Source organism: Macrobrachium rosenbergii, chromosome 21 (genome assembly GCF_040412425.1).
Source record: "Macrobrachium rosenbergii isolate ZJJX-2024 chromosome 21, ASM4041242v1, whole genome shotgun sequence".
NCBI classification, from domain to species: domain Eukaryota; kingdom Metazoa; phylum Arthropoda; class Malacostraca; order Decapoda; family Palaemonidae; genus Macrobrachium; species Macrobrachium rosenbergii.
This window is the reverse complement of record NC_089761.1, coordinates 23485467-23510643: the sequence shown is the minus strand read 5'-3', so window position 1 is coordinate 23510643 and position 25177 is coordinate 23485467. Positions and strand designations below refer to the sequence as shown.

The following is a 25177-nucleotide window of genomic DNA, read 5'->3' as shown; positions in this document are numbered from 1 at the left end:
GAGAGGGAGAGAGAGATTTGATAAGGTGAACAAACACCAGGTCTGTCTCTTGCAAGTTCCCACTGTGACAATTGATTAAAAAGAGGACGATTATTATTTTTTTTTACCTTTAGGAGCACAAACGTATGAAATTTAATTAAATTTATTTCTTATTTTTTGTAGGTCCTCTTATCGTCATTTATTTGGGCCATGAGGGGTGTGGGGGACCCCTTTCATTGGAAGTTACAGTTTAAAGTTGTCTTGAATAACTATCTCTTCAGTGTTATAATTGTTTTTGGATTAGATGCGGCTTTAACTTACTCTCGAATCCTGTCAGTTTTCAGATCTTTTTAGACCTTGAGCCTGTCTCTCTCTCTCTCTCTCTCTCTCTCTCTCTCTCTCTGCATTAGTAACCTAGATATTTTGACGACGTCAGTTGTAGTTGCCATAAATCATTCAGTCAGTCAGTTTTCTCTCTCTGAGACTGGACAAAAAAAAAGCCCTTTCGGCTGATGCAACATTCCAGTGATGTTGCTAAGTCAATGTTTATTCAGTCTCTTGGTCACGAACTTCTTTTTATACCACTTTTATATACAGTGTTTTTGTTAACATCCTCATTGCCATTATAAGAGAGAAACAGACTCCTTTTTTAAGGTTGCTATAACCGAATGAATACTTTTGTATGCAATTTATAGATTATATAGCTTTACGTATGCATACTTACCAATATGTTTATATGACAGTCGAATGGAACGTAATGTTTTCATAACCCCTTTATAGAAAGTCGGAGACCAAATACTTATTCGTCCCAGTATAATGAAAAAGTTATTTTTGTCAAAAAATATAATTTTGCATACATATTTTTAAATCAAGAAAAATTACTCTTTCGTTTCGTGTTTGATCGACGTGTAAAAATCAGTATGACTGGTGGTAAGAGAAGCAAAGAAAACGGTGATAGCTGTACGAAAACGAGAGTAAATTATTATTAATAAGAAAACAGGATTTCAGTTAAACAGGAGTAACTTTCCGCAAAATATATTGGTCATAATATTAAAGGTTGATGCGCAATTTACCACAACCAAATGAGCAATTTTTGTTGTTTATTGTGGTTTGAGGAAGTGTGTAGATTATTATTATTGTTTTTAAATGGTAAGTGAGTAACATAAACTAGGAACGATTATGTGCAATTTATGGTGTTAACACAAGCATTATTGATTTGAAAATTATGTAGAAGGGAATATACCTTCATTGAAATGAATTTCATAAGTTTTTTTTATCATTTTATGAAGCTACTTACAGTTTGCGATTAGTATACTGACAGTGTTAAGGAGATATAATTTTTACCTCTTGTGGGTCACGTACCACACTCCGCACCTAACTTTGAATGGAAACAATAAAGCTTATTTTCAGTACCTCTGTAATGGTAAGGTACAAATGAGTTAGACATGGAGCATTTTATTAGAAGAAATCCCCCTAATAACATAGTTTCGCCATATTTTTGTTGCATTGAATTGTCTCTGGTGGTATTAAGCATTCGTAGCTGCTGAATTTGAAGTTTCGAGTCTGCTAATATAGGGAAATATAGTACAGGCAACCTTATCTCAAATAAACTTCCATCAGTGACAAATAGTTTCGCAATACGAATGTGGACGTATCGATCTATTGTTTATTTCAAATCCTTTGGCACGAATATTCTAGTAGTCGATGGCGATTTGCTTGCACCATTCATTGCAACTTAATATATACTCAAATTCTCTGGAAACAACAAAAGTTACATATATTATGCCAGGTTTTTAGAGTTTATGGCAAATTTATTATTAGATAGAGGCGACAGATGGGAAATAAGAAAAACCCCCGACTTCGATTTGACCTGCTTGCACCATTCCTTGCAACTCATTATTTACTCGTAGCATCTGGAAACAGTTAAAATTTCTTATATTGCACCAGGTTTTGAGAGTTAGTGGTGAGTCTATTATCAGAGGGAGACGGGGGACAGGAAATAAGAAAACTTCCCATCAATAATTGCCTCACGTTGAGACGAGCACCACAAAGGAGGAGCTGCCATCCGTACAGCGACAAGTGCTGCAGATAACCACCATTGGGAAAGCGACGAAGCGACTCTCCTGCAAATTTAAACTATAACCATGGCTGACAGCGACTGGGACACCGTGACAGTACTTCGCAAAAAGCCACAGAAGGCCTCGCAACTCAAGAGTGAACAGGTGAGGGCGGCGGACATCTTAATAGGCCTATAGGGTCACGCCACTCGCATTGGCAACGTTGAATTACTAATGTTTACAAGATTTCGTTTGTAAACGTAGGACGTTATGCGCTCAATTAATCAATGGAGGAAATTTATGTCTTCTGACGTTCATGCATGGCGAGGTAGATTATTTGGATGTGACATCTGATGAAAGCATTGGTAAAACGAGGCTGTAAATGTATTAGGTGCCGTAGGCTGCTGCTGCCACTCCGTAGGCCAGGCTCGGAATGTCATGTCATGCGTCGAATTACGTTGAGCTTTCCTGATCGCCAAACAAAATTGGCTAAAGGTCGATACATATCCTAACTTAGTCTGTTCAAAGATTAGCGTTCTATACAGTATAGGCCTAAGAGAATGAACATGAACTAAGCCGCCAGGTTTACGTGACTAGGCCTAGCCATGGGTGCACATTCCAACGTGTAGCATAAGCTGTAAACGAGGAAGACTTTGACCACAGTCCTTTTTGTTACTTTGCTTAGGATTCTGTTCAGCCTGAATTTTGCACATGCTGATTTAGGCCTGATTCCAATATGCCATGTCAATTCAGGGCATAGGCCTAGTCTTTTTATTTTTACTTTAGCACCATCTGCTGATAGGCTTTTAGGCATTCGGGTAGTTTCGGCTATAAGTCATTTAGGCCACAAGCACGTTTACGTGCAAAATGGGCGCTGTGTTTAGTACCAGCCCCTTGGGGATGTAAGTAAAACATGAAATAGTAATGGTAAATACCATAAACATAATGGTAAATAACGTCTTACTTTGTTTTGGATGTTACAGCCTAAAGTGACTTACTGCCGAAATGACCAGGACTGGGCTTTAGCACCATCTGCTGATAGTTTATTAGAGTTTATTCATGTATACTTAAGTCTCCTTAGTGTGCCAGATAGCAAAAAATGCTAAGCTATGGTAAATTAGCTCTTTGCTTAGGCCTACCGAGATATTTGTCTTATGATGAATAGGCCTAATGTTCCCTTTCAGGCTTTTTCCAAGCTATTTTTGTTTTGGCTCATATAGGAATGGGCTCCTGATCAGTCTTTTTATTTTCTCATACTCTTTAGGTAATACTAACCAGCACACTGATTTCTAAGTTTTATATATTAACAGGAAATATGGGTAGGCCCATGTGGACAATGCTGAAACCCATTTGGTTCTGTTATCATAGGTTTCATCAGTTGGGAGGAATTTTGGAATTCTGGTTGTGCTTGAAAATGCCACTGCGGTTCTAAGTATGGCTCCTTTGACGCAGACATGCAAATCTTGTTCCCTACATTATTTAGGCTGTATTGTGAAATTTCGTTCAGAAGCTTTTTAGTGTGTGTTTAATGTTTGTTTTTAACGTTCCTGACATTTCAGTAACATTGGTAGTTTGAGATACTGGACCCGATTCATACTCTGCAATTATAGGGGGCCAGAATTGGGAAACCAGGGGATTTTGGGTAGGGGCAATCTCCATGATTTTTGTGTAGGTTTTTACCTTACAATAAGGTTCATTGTACCTCTCAGCCAGGTAGGAACTTGGTGTCCTAGGTTGGATTAGGTTGCAATGTCCTAGGTTAAATTAGGTTGGAATTTTTATGTATTGTAATTTACAGAGTCAGGTTAGGTTAGGTGGAGAGTTTCAGGAAAGGACTTGGCACCCTAAGTTAGGTTAGGTTTTAGTACCTCCTTGTACCTCACTTGTGTTTTTTCCCCTACAAAAAACCAAAATTTCTCTGTGGTCCCCCCTGATGTAGGATACAAGGGGTTCCAGTATCTTAACAATACTAAAATGCGACCAAAATGAATAACAAAAAACTTCAAAATGCTCACTAAAATTTAGGAAAAAAATATTTTGAACTCCAGAATACAACTGTGATGTATATGTGAAAATTTGCCACCAGCCTAAATTAAGGATTTCAGTGTGCAAGCCAAGACCAGTAATATTTTATAGACACTGGAAGGGGATATGAGGCCATTGCTTTTGGATTTGGGTGGACCTTGACATCAAAATTCATCCAATCAATTTGGCTGATGAGAAGTTTGGCTGTTGACCAAATCTGTTGCCAGAGGCATGCAAAAACAGTTTTCCCACTTTAGTCACTCCCAAATTGGTAGGTATAGACCTAAGGATAGGGCAAAGAGTAAAACTGAAGACTATTACTGTGCCCGTCTGGTTTTGTTACTACCAGTTTACATGAAAAATGGGGAATGTGTTTAGCACCAGTCACTTGGGGATGAAGGTAAAAATATAAAAGATGTGATAAAAATAAACGTAAGCAAAAGACTTAAGCATGAGGTGGTGAATATTCCACTTGGTGACTGGTGGGAACTAGGCTGTGGTAGTAGTCTTTAGTTTTACTGGGTAAAATACCATATGGAATCCAGGACTAAACGAGATGAGTTATAGTGATGGAACGGTCATGTTCAGTCCCTCATAACTCTTAAGCCTCTTATGCAAAAATTTCTCAAGTACAGACTAACCATCCCATTGTTTTTAGAGGTATTTAAATCACTCATAAAATTGTGTGCAGTGTATGATGTACAATACCCATCTTGCTGTACGATTAATTTTTGTTCTTTTGTTTTCAAAATGAATGACTCAGGTCCTGAATTTAAAATTTTCATGTTTATTAGAGTTTACTTCATGTCAAAATGAAGCAAGCATCCTAATTATATAAATTTGGCCTATCTGGTTAGATTCCAAAGACCATTTTTTTTAAGTGACACCAAAACTTAAAGGACCTCAACTTAGCGGTATTCTGTACTTATCTGCTAAAGTATTATGATTATTTTTTGTTATGCTACCATTTTAGGTGTGATACATTTTTAGATGAATCTCTTAAATTGAATATTAAGTGTAAAGTACAGGTTAGTGTGTGTTAGGAATTGTGGAATTGCTTTACGCTGTCAGGCATCTAGATAATATTCAGGTGCAGGCAATAGCATGGGTTTTTTGTTACTTGAATGAACTTTTGTTACTTACCAGAAAGGCAGACCCTCAGGCCATCTGTTAAGTTTAGGGACTTCTAAGTTGTGAAAGTTAGCATTACAGTCTTTGGAAATTAAGGTAGAATGAGACTATTGGAAGGTTTTCTTCAGCTTACCTTAGTACATGTTTTTTTATCCTTGGTGAAGTGGACTTTTATATCAGTAACAATTTATAAATTTGACAATATAAAGACATTTTGACCAGTATCGTACCTTTATAGTAATACCTACTCTCTAGCCTAATTACTACAGTATTTTAATAACCTTTATACTGATGAAAATATTGTAAAGATTTTGTTAACAGTGTCTCGTCTTTACAGTAGTAACACCTACCCCTCTAGTGTAGGCTAATGTATTGCAGATTGAGTAATGTTGTTAGATTAATAAATTTTTATTCAGTTACATGGATTTCTTCCTTGTATTCACCAACCTAATGTGAACTTTGACATAGGATTTTTTTCTCTCTCTCCCCTCATATGGGCTACCATAAGTGCCTTGTGTGTCACTTTTTAAATGATACTAGAGACTGATTGCTTCGTGTCCCTTTGGCCCTAGTTTCAGTGCTGTCTGCCTTTTATTTTTCATTCATTCTCTTTTGTTTTTACTCACCTGGCTGTCCAACTTTACTTTTTGATTTCTCATATAAAACTAATTTTTTGGGCAAGCCACATGAGAACCTAGAAATATAGTTCGTTTGTCTTGCAACACATTATCTTATTAGGCTACTTAGCTAACTGGTAACAAAGAATGAACACCTACAGCACATAAGTAAATATGAAGCAATAAATAATGGACAGTGGGTATATATATATTAAATTTTATGTGGTCATTGTTGTGTCAAGTTGTTTCTGTTGCTGCTGTGGTCTTAAAGCACAAGTTGGTTTTGAGAATTATTATTATTCTTTATCCTTGAAGGCTGACAGGATGATGGTCTTGGTGGAGGTGCTGACATATACCATGCTTCATATACCCCCTCTTGCTCATCATCCTCCTCTGGATGATGAGCATGTCTGGTTGTCCTCTTAATTTTCTGGAGTACCAAAGTGTTTTCCAAATATCACCATGTACCAGCCAGTGCCAGGTACATCGGATCTTTGTCTGACTTCCAAGACGGTGATTGTGGAATTGAGCTCTGTATGTGATTTCTTTCATCCTGGTTGTCCAAGTCCCTGCAACAACCAAAGATTCCAGTCTGCAGGTTTTGGGTGGCTTATCAAGTCGCCCGTATGGCAAACCTGGAATTCAGCTTTAAGAGGCATTTTGATAATGGCCAAGAGCCCCTTACATTGGGTTGCTGCTTCGGAGGAACCCTGAGGCTGCTTCACCTGTTGTCCTTGGGCCTTCAGGGACAGCAAAGTCAGTGAAGAAAACATGGTTTTCATCGTTCTCCCTTCCTTCTGTCTTTGAGGCCTTGCCTTCTGTCCATCATGGCCTTTGTGTTATTAAGACAGAGATGGTCAGAAGCCTCTCTTCGTGCTGGTTCTTCAGGATTTCTGTCGTGTGTTCCATTTCATGTAGGAGGACCACTGGTCTTGCTTTCCTTGGGGACCAAGTTAGTCTAGTCAAGATCTCGTGTCTCCACCTACATCTCCTCCTCATGAAGGTCTTTCGTTGTGATGGATATCATATTATTGATCAGTCCACTGTTAAGCTACTAGCACTCTACCATGGTGATATTCTTAGCGTCACCGGAGGAAAAGTTAATCGTTCAGATTCTTTGGAATTTTTTTTGGTTGTGGTCCTGAGTCTCCTCAGTACTGCTTACCGGTTCAGTTTTCATGGTCACTACCTTATTCTGGACAGGATCACATCTACTACTATGGTCAGCATGCTGTCCACCTTCTGTGCCTGTATGCTCTGTATGTCCCTGCATTTTTGTCTGTTGTGAAAGACTTCATTTTCCTGATGTTTTGTCACGGAAACAGTCTCCTTGCAGTTATCAGTCAGCCTGCTGGTCTGTTACAGCACTTTGCAGTACGGTATTCTGGGTAACATGGTGCATGCTTGCATGCTCTATTCGTCCTATTCTGATTGGTAGGTGCCCATCACAAACTACAGTTCCACAACTATGAGCTTAACAGATGTACATTGCCGGCAGATACCTCATTCAAGAATTATAATTCGAGGTGTTGTTTTACCATCCTAAGGACAAATATCCCTCAGTGATATTTACACACTACTCATGTCCAACACAGCTCATTCTGAACAGGCTTAAGGTTTGTGCATTTTGTATGCTCAGACATTGCCTTGACTGCACAGTCTGGACTGATACGATCCAAGGTACTTGTCTAGTGAGATTGATCTTTCTGGTTAGCAGAAGGCTTTCCATTGTCTTTGGGAGTTTGTGGTTGGAACTGTCCTTATGAGCACATCTCTCACTAACCCCCTTACACCCCCTTACACTGCTCGTGCCTAACTCAGACTGTACCTGGGTCCCCCCATCTGTAGTACTGAGTAGATGCCCATACCGGTGTGTGGTTCAGTCAGTGCCTCTTGCCCAATCTTGAAAATAGTATTTTCAGAAGCTTATGGTGATGATGTCCAGAAAAACTGGAGTGCTGTGGGAAGTAGACTTATTTAGTAAAGTGTTGCTGATATACTTACCACAGGCACACATTATCCTTTACCAAATTGAGGTGGTTTCATGCAAATTGTTTAAATGATTATATATATGTGCAAAAAGTTTTAAACCAGTTGCTATTGCTGTAACTTTAAATTCTTTAATGTTTTGTGATGAAAGGGTGCATATTTTCTAATTCTGCTTTGTAAATTTATTTTGTTTATTGATGTTATTGGCTTTTTGAGGTTGATTCTGTGTGGAAATGTATAGTACTGAGAATTTCTGTTTCTGAAGAGGTTGTTCTTAATTGCAGGCTGTGAATCAGGCTAGGAGACAGGGAGCAGTTGTTGAAACCACAACAAAGTGTAAGTTAAATTGTTGCCCTCCCCAAAGTTTTCTAGAATGGACTCCTAGCACAGTATTTCCAAATAATTATGCCTTACACAGTGTACAGCTTTTGTGTTTTTAATTCATGCATAATTTGATTTGCTTAATTTTCTTTAGTTAAAAAATGTCCCTCTGTTACATATAATTACCAGTATTTTTATAATTTTTCAAAAGTGTGCATTCAGTAATGTAAAATTTACATGAAAATTATACATTTTGGAAGTGATGAATTAGAGCAGGGCTCACTGCTGATGTAAAATTGATAGTGTATAACTTGAATATGACTTTTACTTAAGAAAAGTTGGAAGTTTTTCTCATGTCTTTAGTGAAAGCTATGTGTACTCTACACAAAAGTGGAATCTGACAGCTGCAGCAGCAATTTTCATCTCTGTAGTTGTCTTGGATTTTCATTTAAAGAACTATTTGGTCAATTGCATGTTTTGTGTGTGCTCCTCTTTGGTTATTATTACCATATCATTGTAAAGTACTCTAACAAGACTACAGAATCAAATTCCTTTGACTCTTGTTTGTAGAAAATGCCTATAATCTTCAATCCCATACCATGGCTAGCCATCAATTAAAAGTACAAAATAAGCTGTTATGTGTAATGACAATGGTTTCTATGCTAGTTACTTTTCCACTTCAGTATTATTAAATATCTTTGATGCTCTTGCAGATGGCGCAGCTACCAATAAACAGCATGGAACATCAATGAATACAGCAAAACTTGATCGGGAGACTGAAGAATTGAAGCATGAACGCATTACAGTCGATGTTGGGAGGCTTATTCAGCAGGGTCGTCAGGCCAAAAATTGGACACAAAAAGATCTTGCAACAGTGAGTACAAAATATTAGTTTTGGTACTGTTTAATCATGGAAGTAAGTTCTGATAATATTCTTAGAATCTCTCAGACAAGTACTTGATATACAGTGAATGTAGCACTAACATGCAACTCATGAAGTTGATAACCTTTGCAGCTACACATTAGTGATCAGGATTATAATCAGATTTGTTTTCCATATTTCTCTGTATTTCTGGCTTGACAAACAAATCATATGCCTTCCAGATTTAAGTGAATAGGTCACTAAATTAAAAGGAAAAGTAAATCTTATAACAAGAACTTTATTTTTCCTGAAAACTTTATATTTCCTTAAAACCCTTTGGAATATATTGGATGTCAGTGATATTCTTCAAACAAGAGTTTTGGTACTACTGTAATGAATATTGGAGAATACCTACTTATGAAGGCCAATTTGTTTTTTTTTTTTTAAATCACTTGGAGTAAATAATTTCAAGGTTTTAATGTAAACAGAATTAAAATTGAATGAAGATTAGGTTTCTAAGAGGGAAAAAAATATTTTTACAAATCACATCAGTTAGTGTACATTTTATCTCTGTTTTGTAAACAAATCCCTCTTGTTACTGTACCCAACCACCTTGTTATAGAACCCACAAGTGTTTTTTTGCACATAACATTATCTTAGCATTCAAGCTAAAGAGATTCCCATTTAGAATTGCATGCTTGGTCAAGGTTTCTTTAGTTTGGATTTGACTACTATACTATATGTGAATCATGTAGCCCCAGAGATTTTCAGTTGGGTTCAGATCAGGAGATTCTGCTCGCCATTCAATCCTGGTAAAATATGGGTGTTCTTTAGACCATCTTGACACTATTTAGGTATTATGGATTGAAGATCTGTCCTTTGCCAGCTTACTGGAAACTTTTTAATTGTTCATGTGTTTCAGTTAGCTCCCCAAGACTGCTATCAGTCATCCATCCCCAAAGAGCTGCAGTTATTCAGCTGCTCTTTTTCACAGGTTTGATGTTTTTTAGTTACACCTGGAAGGACATCAATATGTTTCTAGTCATTGAAAAGCTTTGTATGGTAAATTCATGGAAGATTGTTAATAGTTGTCATGTGTTTTTAGATGAACAGCGTTGACTGCATACAGAATCCTTAAACCTTGTTTACACTGTCCTTTACCACCAACAGTTTTGTAGTTCAGTGATAGGCTACTTGTATTAGCCTATATGCAAGTAGGCCCATAGCATATGCAAAACTGACTGCAAAGTCTGAAATATGTATGTTGTTTGATAAATTTTTAAACTGATCTATTAAGCTTCTGTAGTTACACCACAGTGTTAATGCAAGTGCTCTGCTATATTAAGTTTCTGTAATACATCACAGCGTTAATGCAAGTGCTTTAAAGGTTTCAAAGGGGTCGCTATGCAAAGCTAATTTTCTTAACCATTTACTTGACTGCTGTTACCAAATATTTTCATTTTCAGTTTCTGCTTTTAGTAAACTTAATTTTGAGGTTTATTTATTAACTATTCCTCTGTAATGAAATTGAACTTACCTTATATTTTTATGATACCAGCAAAAAATTTTACCGTGCTTATTACTACCCTAATACAATTCTTGTATTTTAATAATTCATGTACATTTTTAGTGATTCATATATTAACTTGTTAATTTATTGTTACTTTTTTTGTAAGAGATTTTTTCTTTCTGTATTTCCCATTACCTTCTGTTACTTCTTTGTAATGAACATCACATTCTTTGGAAGCTTGAATTTGTTCATGCAACTTTACCTGTCAGATATATATATAGCTGTATTCTCCAAGTCCCACAGAATTCCAAAAACTCACTGCACACGTAGTGGGCCAGTGGTTAATACTCATTCCTGCCGCTGGAGGCGGGTATCAGGAACCATTCCCATTTTCTATTCAGATTTTCTTCTGTCACGGTACTGTCAACAACTGTTTTCAGTACCTCCTTTTGGATTTCTCAGAACTTGTTATTTCCCACTTAAGTATATTCTATTTGACTTTGGTTTTGTCTTGATTGTGGATTGGCATACGCTTTGTGGAATTTGCTTTTGATTGCTCTTGATGATGTCTGATCTAGTTATGCTAGCTTCAGAGTATGTTGTGTGAATGAGTTTAAGAGGCCACCAAAGTTTCGTAGATCCTCACTTTTACATGCATGAGGTGTAGGGGCAGGTTTGTTGATAAATGATCATTACTTTGCCTCCCACCCCAAGCACTTATTAGTTCAGGATTTCATTCTCGCACTAATAGTGCTCCTTTTGCATCTGGAAGATGGCTAACAAATATTATCTATTGCGAAGGTGCATAGATTGAGCGGTAGTCAATATACAAAGAGTAACGCTGGGTCAGTCAAAGTGGCACGCTGAAAACGGACTGTATATGTGATTTTCGAAGAGGATATGTCCACAAAGCTTTCAGAATCGAGGAAGAGAAGGCAAAACAAAATCAAACACTTATGGAGTTATTAAAGGAAATGTAAGGTTTGTTTTTTGGAGATAGTCTACCGAGAGCAGCGACGAGTGACGCCACGCAGGCAAATGGCTGCTCTAGTAAAAGTAAACAAACGCCATGAAGTTCAAAGTAGCACGTAAACGCTAGCTGATGCCATAATTTACTCAGGTCGGGTATCAAACATTAGTTTTAGTCAGGGGTGAGGAGATAACCTACCATAATTTTAGTTAAAACGACGAGAATAGGTTTTATCTCGCCGAGACTGATTTAAATCTACCTGCCCAACGTACGAGGCGAGCCAAATTCTAGTACTTTCGTAGGCTAAGCGGAGTTGAGACTTCCCAAGTAGGTAGCCTATTTCACAATATATTGACTGGGGGCCTTTCTGTCAAGCATGCTTCGCCTCCCAGTCGTGTTCACCGCCGCTAGATCGCCATCGTGACGCTCTGCTGCAGCGTGACGCCCCAGCAGCAGCTATCCTGGACGCTTCTGTAGCTGCTCTTCAGGACGCTCTCTCTGCGCTGCCGTGCAGGGCGCCGGCTGGACCGCCATCGTGACGTTCCGCAAGCAGCTATCCTGGACGCTTCTGTAGCTTCCGCCAGGGCGCTCCTCTGCTGCCATGCAGGACGCCGCCGGACCGCCATCGTGACGCTCCGCAGCAGCTATCCTGGGCGCTTCTGTAGCTGCTCTTCAGGGCGCCGCTGGACCACCAGCGTGACGCTCGCAAAGCAGCTATCCTGGGCGCTTCTGCTGCTGCTCGTCAGGGCGCTTCTCGCGCTGCCGCAGGGCGCCAGCTGACCGCCATCGTGACGCTCCGCAAGCAGCTATCCTGGGCGCTTCTGTAGCTGCTCGCCAGGCCTCCGCTGCTGCCGTGCAGGAGCGCCAGATGGACTCTCGAGGACGCCTCTTTGGTTGCTCGGGTGAAGCTTCAGAGCAATCAAAGTCTGCGGGAAGCGAGATCCCATCTGCGTGTTGGACCACAAGGCCTTCGTTTCTCCCATTGAAGAGGGAGAAGTCTCTTGTGAGTCGGAGCCTGCAGTCCTGAGCAGCTTCCCCCTTCCTCGCGTCTCACGGACTACCAGGTGTTAGCCGGCCTTTCTTAAGGACTTGTTTGGCGACAAGTTTCAAACCCTCGGCCACTCTCTCCTCCTCCACACAGTTTGCTTTGTCCTAGACGAGGAGAGCGCCGGGGTTTGTCAAGATGACTTTCGTCTCTGGCGACGAAGAAGGCCTTCAAGAAGGTTAACACTTGGATGGAGGAAGGAAGACCCAAGGCAAGATTTCTTTGCCCTGCCTCCGTCCAAGCTGAGCGGCAAGGCAGGTATGTGGTAAGAGACCGGGAGGACGTCGGCTCAAGAGTTCCTTCGTTGTCCCAGGGAGACTTCGCTAGCTTGGTCGACGCCAAAGGTCCCTCCTGTCGGCTGCCAAAGTGTCCTGGACTATGTCGGAGACGGATCACCATTTGAAAGGACTGTTTCGAACCATGGAGGTCTTCAATTTCCTGGACTGGTGTTTGGGGCTCTAGACGTCAGGATTAGGGAGTCCCGACTGATCTGCCTGGGGGAGCTGTCCAGCGTGTTGAACTGCATGGACAAGGCAGTCAGGATGGCTCAGAGGAACTGGCTTCCCTCTTTTGTACAGGCCTCTTGAAGAAGAGGCCTTGTACTGTAACTTTACAGCCTATGGCCCTACTTCAGCCAACGGCCATACCACGTTGAGCACCGCTTCGTGCGATCAGCGAGAGTTAAACAACGTTGGGTCTGGTCAGTACTTGGATGGGTGACCGCCTGGGAACACCAGATGCCTTTGGCGTCATACTTTTGCAAAGTCAGTTTCTCCGTCAGCAGAGGGCTTTGCTGTTCTCCCGTTTGAGCCATCTCTTCCCAGTCCTTGTTCAAGGATCTCTCCTCCAGCTTGAAGGAGGCCACTCAAGACCTCTTGGCCCACTCGTCAAGACGCCCGCAGTCCTTTGATGTCGTTGTCGGGTCAGACCTCCAGGAAGTAGAAGCCCTTTCGTGGAGGAGCTTCTTCCTCTAGATCTTCTCCCGAGGTAGAGGTCTTTTCAGGGCGGAGCCCCGCCTAAACCTTGGGGCAGGAAGTGATTTGCAGCGCCTCCAGACACCTGTAGGAGCCAGGCTTCTTTCGTTTGCGAGAGCCTGGAGAGTAAGAGGGGCAGACATGTCCCTTGAAGTTATCGAGAGAGGATACAAGATCCCCTTTCTCGACTCACCACTTCTGTGCACGTCGCCCAGGGATCTGTCGTCCTCATTCCTTCAAGAGAAGCAACAGATCCTTTTCGAGCTATTAGAGCAAATGCTCGAGCCAGAGCTGTGGAGCAAGTCCTGGAGCTGGACTCCCCAGGATTCTACAACCGACTGTTCCTAGTTCCGAAGCAGTCGGGAGGATTGAGTCCAGTCCTTGATGTCAGTAGACTGAACCGCTTCATGGTGAAGGAGAAGTTCACGATGGAGACGTCCCAGTCTGTTTTAGGAGCATTAAGACCAGGAGATTCGATGGTCGCTCTGGGACTTACAGGACGCTTTACTTTCACGTTCCCATACATCCCCAGTCGAGGGAAGTATTTGAGGTTTGTACTAGGGGGACGAGTGTTTCAATGCAGAGCTCTTTGCTTCGGCTAAGCACAGCTCCCATGATCTTCACGTTTATCATGAGAAATGTGGCGAGATGGCTTCACTTGGCGGGTATTCGTCTCTGCGCTTTACCTGGCCGATTGGCTCATCCGAGCCTCTTCACAGTCAAGGTGTCTGGAGGACCTGAATGCGAATTTAGAGTTGACAAAGTCCTAGGATTTCTAGTGAACGAAGAAAAGTCCCATCTGATCCCGGCGCAGTCCATCGCTCATCTGGGGATTCAGATGGATTCAGTGGCTTTTCAAGCTTTTCCATCCCAGGAACGTCCAGTAGCAATGCTTAGAAAGTCTCATCCTTCCTAAGGAAGGAAATATGCTCGGTGAGGGAATGGACGAGTTTGCTGGGGACCATTTCCTCTCTGGAGAAGTTTGTTTCCCTGGGAAGACTTCTCTCAGGCAGCTCCAGTTTTTCCTGGCGGAAAACTGAATAGACAAGGAGAATCTAGAGGAGACCCTGAAGATCTCTCCGTTTTCAAGATTCACCTGAGGTAGTGGCTCGACCCTCGAGGTTGGCGGAAGGGGTTTCTCTATGCCTTCAGAGCCCCGACCTGGTGTTGTTTTCCCCTACGCTCCCAGGGAGGGATGGGGGAGCAATACTAGGAGGGGAGAAAGTGTCAGGCACCTGGAGAGGGTAACAGGTGTCCTGGCACATCAATCTCAAGGAATTAGGGCGATCCTGCTGGCCCTTCAATCCTTCGGGGGAGCCAAGTGTCAGGCCGAGTCGTACAAGTAAATTCAGACAACCCCACAGCCCTGGCATTCCTCAAGAAACAGGAGGAACTGCGTTCCCCGGTCCCTGTTCGCCCTGGCGAAGGAGATCCTGCTTTGGGCCCATGCGCGGGGATCACGATCCTTGCGAGGTTCTTGCAGGAGTGGAGAATATCCGCGGACCTTCTCGGGTCGACAGCGGCAGCTTCTACCGACCGAGTGGACCCTTCACGAGGAAGTATGTCAGGAGCTGTGGAGGTTATGGGGACGTCCCTTGGTAGATCTGCTCAGGCAGCCCCATTTCAAAAGGTACCTCAAAACTTCCCCGCTCTGAGTCTAACTGCATTCAGACTATCAGCCGACAACAAGGATCTTCACGATCTCTTGAGATCCTTTGAGACTGTCAAGGTACCTCATTCCAGGACGCCCCTGGAACCTGGATGTCGCCCTAAATTTTTTATGTCAAATACCTTCGAGCCTCTTTCTTCGGCCTCAAGAATGTGACAAGGAAGGTTTTTTCCTAACTGCTCTGCCTCGGCGAAGAGAGTTAGTGAACTTCAGGCTATCAATAATCATGTAGGTTTTAGAGGCCATAATGCAGTATGTTCTCTAAGCCGTATGTTCTTACTAAAACGAGAACCCGTCTACCCTTGGCCCAGGACCTTCGAGATTAAGGGTATGACGAAATTCTCGGACATGAACCAGAAAGAGTCATGTGTCCTGTCAGGGCTCTCAAATTTTATTTGCAGAAGACTTGGGAAAGTCGAGGTCCTTCGGACAGTCTGTGGTGCTCTGTCAAGAGGCCGGTTTGCTCTTTCTAAGAATGCACTGGCATGCTTTTTTTAGAAGCACCATTTTAGACGCACTTTCCGGAATGTTCAAGACAGTGACTTGAGTCTTTTTGAAGTTAAGGCTCACGGTTAGAGCCATTGCAACCTCGGTGGCTTTCCAGAAGAACATGTCCCTTTGCGATCTTCTGGGTACCACCTTCTGGCGAATTGGTGTTAACTTCACATTACTTGCGGGACGTGAAGACGACATACGAAGACTGCTATTCGCTAGGACCATACGTTTCCGCACTCCAGATCGGCCCCATAACACTTCTAGGCCTGGACCTCTGTCGGACTCCCAGGACCAGGGAGAGGCAAGTCGAAAGCCACAGGAGGGTTACGGGGCTTCCCACCGATCTGGCGTCCCTTCGGCAGGACCTGTTGTCGCTTCTGCAGACACAGTGTTGCGGGCAGGGGAGCGATACTCATCCTATCCTTTAGAGGTTAGGAAGTATATTTTAATCTTGATTTTGTTTTTTTACGTCAGATCCGTCCCATAACGCCTAGGCCTGGACCTCTGTCGGACTCCCAGGACCAGGGAGAGGGCATGTCGAAAGCCGCAAGAGGGTTACGGAGGCTTCCCCGATCTGGTGTCCCTTCGCAGGACCTGTTGACGCTCTAGGTCAGGTGGTTGGTCGTTGCTCCTTTTTGCCCTCACAGTATGGCCTTATGATCTAGTCCCATTGTGGTCACGCCCCCATGGACAGATCATCTAGAACTCACCAGCTATATAGGTCACTACCTTGCTGGAGACTCTAGTAAAGCAGAAGCAGGCTTGGGTGACAGTAATCACGAAGTCAGCTATGCTAACATAGGCCTGACCTCTGTCGGACTCCCAGGACCAGGAGAGGGCATGTCGAAGCTGTGTTGGTCTTATGATCTAGTCCCTTTGTGGTCATGCCCCCGTGGACAGATCATCTAGAACTCACCAGCTATATAGGTCACTACCTTGCTGGAGACTGTAGTAAAGCAGAAGCAGGCTTCGTGACTGTAATCACGAAGTCAGCTATGCTACTGCAGGAACCAAGGCCAATCGCCTACATATATTTGTTTCTAAATCCTATTCTGTCTTCTTTCCCACCTCCAATGGTGGGATCCAGCTATATATATATCTGACAGGTAAGTTGCATGAACAAATGATATTTAATGATAAAATAAAGTTTGTTCATACTACCTGGCAGACAGAGTATAATCATAGTGCCCACCCTCCTCCCCTCAGACAGTGCACTAGAAAACTTGAATAATAGAAAATGTAAATGAGCTCTGATACCGCCCCAGCGCGGGAATGGGTATTAACCACCTGCCCACTGCGTGTGCCATGAAGCTTTGGAATTCTGTCGGACTTTTAATACAGCCATATATATATCTGCCAGGTAAGTATGAACAAACTTTATTTTATCATTAAAATATCATTTTCAAGTCAGTGGCTCCTGTGGGCTTGTTCCATATGAATATATGGTTTACCTTCTGAATAATAATAGTTCAGAAAAGCAAATCCCAACCTATTTAGATAGTGCTCAGTCAACAGTGGTTTCTTGCAGTAGTATGACATATATTGGCCTCGTAATTGGTGGATTGTTGTAGCCTTAACTTGGAGAAGACATTCTGTCATAAATGTTGTGGCATTGTCAAGGGGTTTCTGCAAGCAGCCGCAATGATCTGTTGATCATGCTGAACAGTAGTACATCAAGGCTGCCAAACTCTCTGACCCAAAGCTGTTATACAGTCTTAATTCCTGAACCACTGGCTTTGTAATTCCTGAACTACTGGCCTTGTGCATGTTACCGGTCAATGATAGAAGATAGAAGGGCATATGTTTGTATGTTAGCCATTTTATCAGTGACTGACAAATTTTTATTTTCCCACCCAAGTGTGATGTCATACACTGAAAAGTATATTTACGGATTTTTATCTCTGCTTTTTAGCTTGCATATGAAAAATATTTGGAATATGAATTAATAACTATCTTTAATTAGAAGTATACAAAGGAAATAATTACTATGAATGTTTTGAAGCAAAAAATTTGTTATCCCTTACTTGATTTTTCATTGTTTTAGTGGTTTGTTTTGAAATTTTTATTAACTGCATCTTTATTAAATTGTCTTATTCTTTTGTTTAGAATTAAATTTGTCTGATTGGTAATATTATTAGAGGAAATTTTTTTTTCTTTCTATTTCCAAGGAGTATTTTATATAATGGTGCACAAGAACTGCTGGAGAGCACTATCAGAACATATTTCCTTGATTGTACATAATACAAATTTAATATCTTGATGTTCCCTCATATTTTAGTGTTGTGGCACACTTTGAACAGATGCTTAAAGGGTTGAGGGTCTGTTAATCATGAATTGTCGGCATAGCATAGACCTTAGGTTGGGTATAAATTGTAAATGATTCAAACCTAAGTTTTCAAGCAAAACTCCAGTTAATTTAATTTACCTGCATAGTGTTTTGATTGAAAAATAACAAATTCTTGCAAGTTCAGGTATATTGAGAACAGTTTCTTCCATGCCACATTATCTCGAGTATATCTGTAGGAGATTGCTTACATAAACTGCCTTACATAGGTACTTACTATAATTATTTTTAGGATACAAAATGCTTTTAGATAGTGGTCAGCTGACAGTATTATTTTTGTGCTTAACATAAAAGTAGAGGATGATTTACAATATAATTTCCAAATATCATGTAATTTTTGTCACAGACCTGAGTACTTATTGCAGAGTTGAAATTTTTCTGAGATCAGCATTTTGTATTCTTTTTGTAAACTTAAATTTCTAAAAGACAGCCTAGTATTAACTAACCATCTCTTGAACGAGCTGTGGCTATTTTCTTATTGCACACTTGGAGATATTAGTGCTCTTTGTATTATATCTTGCCCTCAACTGCATTGCTAACCCACGAAGAGCGCACATACAAATATGACTCAGTGACTTGGTTAGACTTTTTTTATACTTTGTTCTGAACAGTTTCACATTTAACCAGACGTATTGTAATAGTTATTTTTAATTGAAGGTAGCATAGTTTAAATTGATAGATTAGTTGAAATTCAGCATAGTTAAATCGGTAGATTAGTTGAAGTTTTAATGGATGCCTGACCCTAGAACAAAAATTTGTTGAGCCACATTCATTTTGTCTTGTGCTTCACTAAAGGTTAAAACTTGCGTAGGACAAATTTGAATTTGATCATGCAAGAGAATCTTGAAACTTTTTTAGGATTCTATTAATTTTGTGTCATGTTATGCTTTTCTGTTCTCTAAGGCACTAAATTTATGTTTTGCTCTTACGTTATGGTAACTTTTCTTCCAGTATATAAATGAAAAGCCACAAGTGATTCAAGAATATGAACAAGGAAAGGCAGTCCCAAATCAGAATGTCCTTGGTAAAATTGAACGAGCCATTGGTAAGTAATTATGGCAACATAACCCTCAAAAGATTTTTTCAGTATTGTATAATGAATTTCAGCTTGCTTAAATCCTTATATATGTTATCTCTCACTAGGAAGAAGTGGAACATTCATAGTTAGTCTAGATTACTTTGTGGGTGCAAGTAATGGATGCTGAGGTAAGGGTAAATCTCAGGTAGCTTGGAATGTAATTTTAAGCTTCCAAAAGTTGTTTTTCTTTTGTTATATATATAGTCCAGGCTGTAGGCTGGAAAGGTGGTAACTGTGCACATTGGTTTCGTATGCAAAGAAACAAGAATCGTTTTAAGAAAAACTAGTTTTTACACAGAAAACAAGCCCCATGTTTTACAAGAGATTGTAATATCCAATTTATAACCTTGTAAGTGGTCGTTGTGATGGAAGAGAATAGATATGTTAAATATCACAAGTGCCAGATTTTTTGCATGTTGTCTGTCACTCTCCCTGATTTTACTATAGTGTTTTCCTGATTCATTGTTAATGAAGAGAGCTGACAAGGTATAGTAAGTGAATATGGCAGGGAAGGATGAGATCTCTGGTCAAGCTTAAACTGCTACCTGGTTGTAAGTCCAGGTCTGCATGCAGTTATATTTCCTTGACTGTTAATTTTGTAATCCTTTCTCGCTTACATTTTATACTCTTCCTGATATTCTCTGCTTTCTTTAGTAATTGGAGCATATGTGCTGAGTCTTGAAAACATATCATGACCCTTTCTGATTGCAATGACATGTTGATGTGCCATATGATAGAGTATACCATGTTAAAAAAGTTTTTATTTTTAGATGATTGTTGATTTGTCTGCAATATTTCTTTCTTTTTATCTTTTTGATTTCTTGGAATGGTTGATACATTAAATTTCCAGCATTCACTGGGGAAAGCATTCTCATAATTTGTATTATTATCATTATGGCATAGTTTCACATGCCCATCTTATGCTGACAAATGACCTGGGAAGTGGTTGTTGTTGCAAAGAAGAAAAGGAATTGTAGTTGGGAAAAGAGGTGGTATTTTTATTTTGTGGTTAATATTTATTTAGCAATCCTTGTGTTTTATGACAACTGCAATTATGGCAACCATGGTGATGTGCTGCATGTACCTGTTTAAGTGGGTGGTATCCTGCTTAGAGGGTATAGGAGTTTGCAGTATGTGTGTGTGACATAGCAGCAACTAATTTGGTATAGAGGGTAGGGAAGGAATCTCTTTAGTATTCACCAAGTGTTAGTATTGTGGATGTACAGGGCTAACATGGTTCATCTTTAACATTGGTCAAGGGGCACTCTTGGTTCCTTGATGTATAGTTTAGTAAATAAGTTTTGCTCCTCCCTGTAGATGAGAAGTCTGGTGGTCATATTTATATAGGAGTGAGGGCATCCTCTCTCTTGTATTTAGACCAATATGATGTTACACCTCTTCCAAACGTCTTAAATGTGGATGGGGGTTACAGGATTGCTCTGAGTTTTTTTTTTTTTTTCCACATCTGGCTAAGTGCTCACTGCTACACATTGTTGTGACAGATCACACAATTTTTCAGGAAAAGAGGTGAGTTAAGCTATAATTTGAATCAACTTTTAGAGATAATCAGGTTTTTGGCCAAAATTTTTGGCGTACGTTTACCATTAATGTCCATTCAGTCTCAAGTCTTGAACTTTTGTGTTTGGAAATTTTTTATATGCCTTGATGCACCTCAGAATCAATTAAATTTGTACAAATAACAGATTCAACATAGTCAACCTATGTTTTACCTAGTATACTTACCTTTGAAAAGTCCATTATTATATATATTATTAGGTAGTTTAACCAGACCACTGAGTTAATATGTGTAGCTCTCGCAGGGCTGGTGCAAAGGATTCGTCTTTATTAATGGAAATATATTGCCCACAGGGTTTGCATTCATAGGAAAATGATAAATTTGTACAAATTTTTAATTAAGCTGGCAAGTAGCTCTTGCCTTTCTACTTAACTAGCTTACCCTTATTCCAATAACCACGTTTGTTACCTCCAGTGGCAGTTGATGTCAGTGTTGAATGGTCTATAGTATATTCTTGTTGTTGTGTACTAGTTTAGGTCTATGTTGTATTGCTGTTGGTACACTTCACTCTAATTCTTTTTTGTTCCTATGGGAATACAAATCCCCACAAGCTGAAATTGGTCATTGCAACTAGGTAACAAAGTGATTAATTTGAGGTAAGGAGGTGAGGTGGGACCCACTTGCATGGGTTACATTGGTTGCCTTTTCTAGATGATTGGTTAGTTCTGGCATCCTCAGAGATGCAGTTGCTCTTTAACAAAGACCACTTTCTAACCAAATGTGATAAATTTGGAGAATTTGGAGCTCACACCCAAACAGCAGGTAGATGCCTGGGCATGCTTATAGATACAGTAGCAGCAAGCTCAAGGAAGCGATAGCACTGTTCCTGTTGCAATAGAAACAACCAGCTTGGCTTTGGCAAGCTGTTCTTGGAGAATCTCATGTTGCATGGGTGCCTCCACCAACTCCCACTTCAGTGACCTTCCCAGCATGTACCCATGAACCAGGAAATTAAGGAGGGCCCTGCTTGTTGGCTTGACAGCAGGACCTCTTAGTGGGAGTTTCTGTGATATGCTAACTCTTCTGGCCAAGGCACCCAGTAGCCCAAGAGTATTAAGTCAGATTTGAGTAAAACCCTAACAAATTTATAACAAGCCAAAACTTTGAGGAAATGTCCAGAAAAGTGTCAGAAAAAAAAACATGCTAAAAGTCCCCAAGATTCCACCTTGGGGCTTTTGAGAAACTCAAGATGGCGTCCAATCTTGGACGCCGGCTTGAGATTTTCTCATATTTCAGGCTTAAAACATTGTGAAAATGCAAGTAATGAGTCAAAATACATGTTTTTTGGGGCAGGGAATTTAATTTCAGTAATATCTTAAAGATTTAATGAAATCCTTACTCAGTTATACATAAAGATTTAATGAAATCCTTACTCAGTTATACATAGCTGTGAGCAATTTTCCCCATATCTCGGGTACATGTTGAACTTGACACCATGTCTGCCTTGGAGTAGCTTCATGAAAACTGTTCTGAAGAGTGATGAGTTCCAAACCTCCAGAAATGAGACTCTTCCATTCATCAATCTGGAACCAAGCAACCCCAGCACTATCTACATTGCACTGTGTTTGCATAGACTTAAAAGTAACAAGCACAACCTCAAGATCTGCCCAGTAACATTTGATAGCCTCTGTATCAAAAGGCTTCTGAAATTGTAGCTGCCTCCAGAGAATTGGACAAAGTGGTGGTGCGACTTGATGGCTTATGAACAAAGTGGTGGTGGAACTTGGTGGCTTTCATCTGCTGATGTCCTACTTAGGCAGCATCGGGCAGATTGTGACAGAATGGGTGAGAAGACCTGTGGGAATAAGTGTATGCCAAAGGTTCTGTGGTGCATGTGGTGGATGTATGATATTCAGGGCAAAAGCCCAGGCACTGGGGCCAAGAACTGCCACACACAGCAGAACAGGGAAGTTATGGGTGCAGTACATCCATCAGGTGTTGCTCATGCTCAGCTTCATCAGAGCTGAGAGGACAGGCAACTGGAAGCTTCATCTTCACTGTGTGCATGAGATGATCCCATATTTCCATGCAGCAGGTCATCTTCCACATGCCAAGTCTGCTAGACTGTACTTGCAGCAGATGAACTCATTGCTACAGTTATGCCGCCTGAGGAAACAGTTCACAGAGATCTCCCCGCATCGCAGTGACAAAGTCAAGACTGTGGGAGATAAGAACAGTATCAACGTCAGGGGGCAAAACACAGAGGTGAATCCCACTCTCTTTTCAACAGGATCACGTGTGTCCTCAAGACAAGTTCTGACATGGAGCACTTCATGTCATATGAGCTGACTCCTCAAACTCCATCCCTGTTTCATGATGGTGCCAAGTGGAAACAAACCAAGAGTGCCCTAGGTACTCTCCTCAAGTCATTTGCCCCTGTACAACCCAGTATTCCAAGCAATTGCCAGTTTGTCATAGATGGAGACCATCTGTTGCAGTTAGTAGTCTGGCCACAGCCATCAGCGTATGGAGGTACCTGTGGAGGTGTGTGTCAGTGCTACATTGACTACATCCTGAGGCACTATGGGGCTGGCACTACTACTGTGTTTGATGGCTACAGAACCATGGCCACCAAAGCAGCAGAGCAATGTGCAGGGCAAAGAAGTCAACATCTAGTGACATCCTATTTGACCAGAACATGCACACCACTACTGCTCAGGCAGCATTTCTGGCAAATAACCACATGAAGGAGCTTCTCATAGAGATGCTCAGTGCTGCAGCTAAGCAACATTTCTTCAGAACATATCTCACTGTTCAAGAATGGATGGGGAGGCCCGTGCAGCTAACAGCATGGGGATGGAAACTGGAGGACATCCTGACACACCGGTTGACACTGACTATCCCACTGCTCCAGACACTGCTCAACAAGATCTCTTGGTGCTGCAGAGCAGGTGGCTGTGGAGTGTCATGGATGATGAGGATGATGACTGAGGGCGGGCATGTGTCATGTTGTAAATATGTTTCATGCTGTGGAGTGTCATGGATGATGAGGATGATGACTGAGGGCAGGCATGTGTCATGTTGTAAATATGTTTCACAAGTTTTTTAACATTTGAATTTGTTTTGTCATTAATTGTTTTTTGTTATCGTATTTCATACAGTCCATGAATATTCTAATTTTACTCTTAAGGTTTCAATAGTTTTACCACAGATATGGTGAAAATTGCTCAAAGTTATAACTGAATAAGGATTTCATTAAACCTTTAAGATGTTACTGAAATTGAATTCCCTGCCCCAAAAAAACATGTATTTTGACTCGTTATTTGCATTTTTATGGTGTTTTAAGCCTGAAATATGAGAAAATCTCAAGCCGGTGGCCATCTTGGATGCCATCTTAAATTTCTCAAAAGCCCCAAGGTGGATTCTTGAGGACTTTCAGTATGTTTTTCCTGACAGTTTTCTGAACATTCCCTGAAAGTTTCAGCTTATAAATTTCTTCAGCTTCTCAACTTATTACTCCTGGACTACAGAGATTTCCTTTGGCCCACTTCTCTGTTAGCCTCACATTTTGAGGTAGCCTCAACTTACATGTTCCAACTGATTCCTCTCCAGGAGGAACTATTTTGCAGTAGGTTGTGGACTTAACTTGTCCCTCTGTGGACTTGTCCCTTTTCATCCAGACATGATGTTCTTCCTGCAGTGAGGCCCATTGCTCTGCCTAGTGCCAGATCTTCTGACTGAAGGGCATGGACCTCTCTTCCTTAGTAGAGTTGCCTATGCTCATAGCTTTAAACAGTTTTTGCATATCTGTAGACTTTGGTCTCCAGAGTGAGCCATAACTTGCATCCTCCACAGCCTAACTTGAACGTTGTAGGGCCTTTGGGAGAGGCCTGGGATCAAGATCTCACCTTTAAGACTTGTTCTGCTGCCTTAGCCTCTTCATAACTTGCGGAAGAGTTGCACAACCTCTTTGTCAGCCCTTGGAGGGATGGGGATTCCTCTCAATCTTGTTTGCAAGTTTGTGGTGAAAGCTCAGAAACCTTGTTTCTGAGAAGAGATGTGAAAATATTTTTTTGGTTCCCTCCCACTTGAGAATTCTTTAATGGCAAGCAGGATGAGATGCTTTTGTGCCTAATGCAACCCCTGCAGCATTATCTGAGAATCCAGCCTGTTAGCCCAGTGTTGTGTGTCCCTTTGTAGTACCAGCAGGCACAAGGAAGATGCTTGTTCAAGAACATCCTTTTCTCTGGGTTCATTAAATGATTAAGTAAAAATACAGTTTGTCCCGTGAGGACAAATATTTTCCAGTAAAAGCAGTAGTTTAAGAACCCATAGGTTTTGGCCTGGCCCTAGCCATTCCGAGAACTCGATGGTCTCACAGGTGATGTGGGCAGGTGTCTGGTGATGCCAGACCACCTTTGGACTTTTGTTGGTTGCTCAACCAGTTGTGTTTTCTTCAGTCTTCTTTAGGATATAAAGCACCGTGCCCAATGTTTCATATGACGTGCAGCTGGAGGTGGAATGAGTTAGTAGATGGCTCCATCTCCCTCTTCTTTCTATTTTCATAAGGTAGCGGCCAGGTCAAGTACATGCTG

At 41.1% G+C, this 25177-nt stretch overlaps 1 protein-coding gene and 1 pseudogene across 3 annotated transcripts in view; both read left to right on the top strand.

Annotated features, from left to right (window-relative positions):
- mbf1 (multiprotein bridging factor 1) overlaps nt 1-25177 on the top strand; it is a 45679-nt gene that overhangs the window by 19243 nt on the left and 1259 nt on the right. The window contains exons 2-6 of one of the 3 annotated variants that reach the window (XM_067123282.1): nt 1927-2201; nt 8083-8134; nt 8833-8993; nt 18940-19033; nt 19132-19194. In XM_067123282.1, coding sequence (XP_066979383.1) covers nt 2124-2201; nt 8083-8134; nt 8833-8993; nt 18940-19033; nt 19132-19193 — 447 coding nt within the window. In that variant the 5' untranslated portion in view covers nt 1927-2123 and the 3' untranslated portion in view covers nt 19194. Of the gene's footprint in view, nt 1-1657; nt 2202-8082; nt 8135-8832; nt 8994-18939; nt 19034-19131; nt 19195-25177 lie in introns of those variants that run through there. The other 2 variants (XM_067123280.1, XM_067123281.1) reach the window with 2 other exon arrangements.
- Nucleotides 13140-13255, top strand: LOC136850279 (5S ribosomal RNA; annotated as a pseudogene).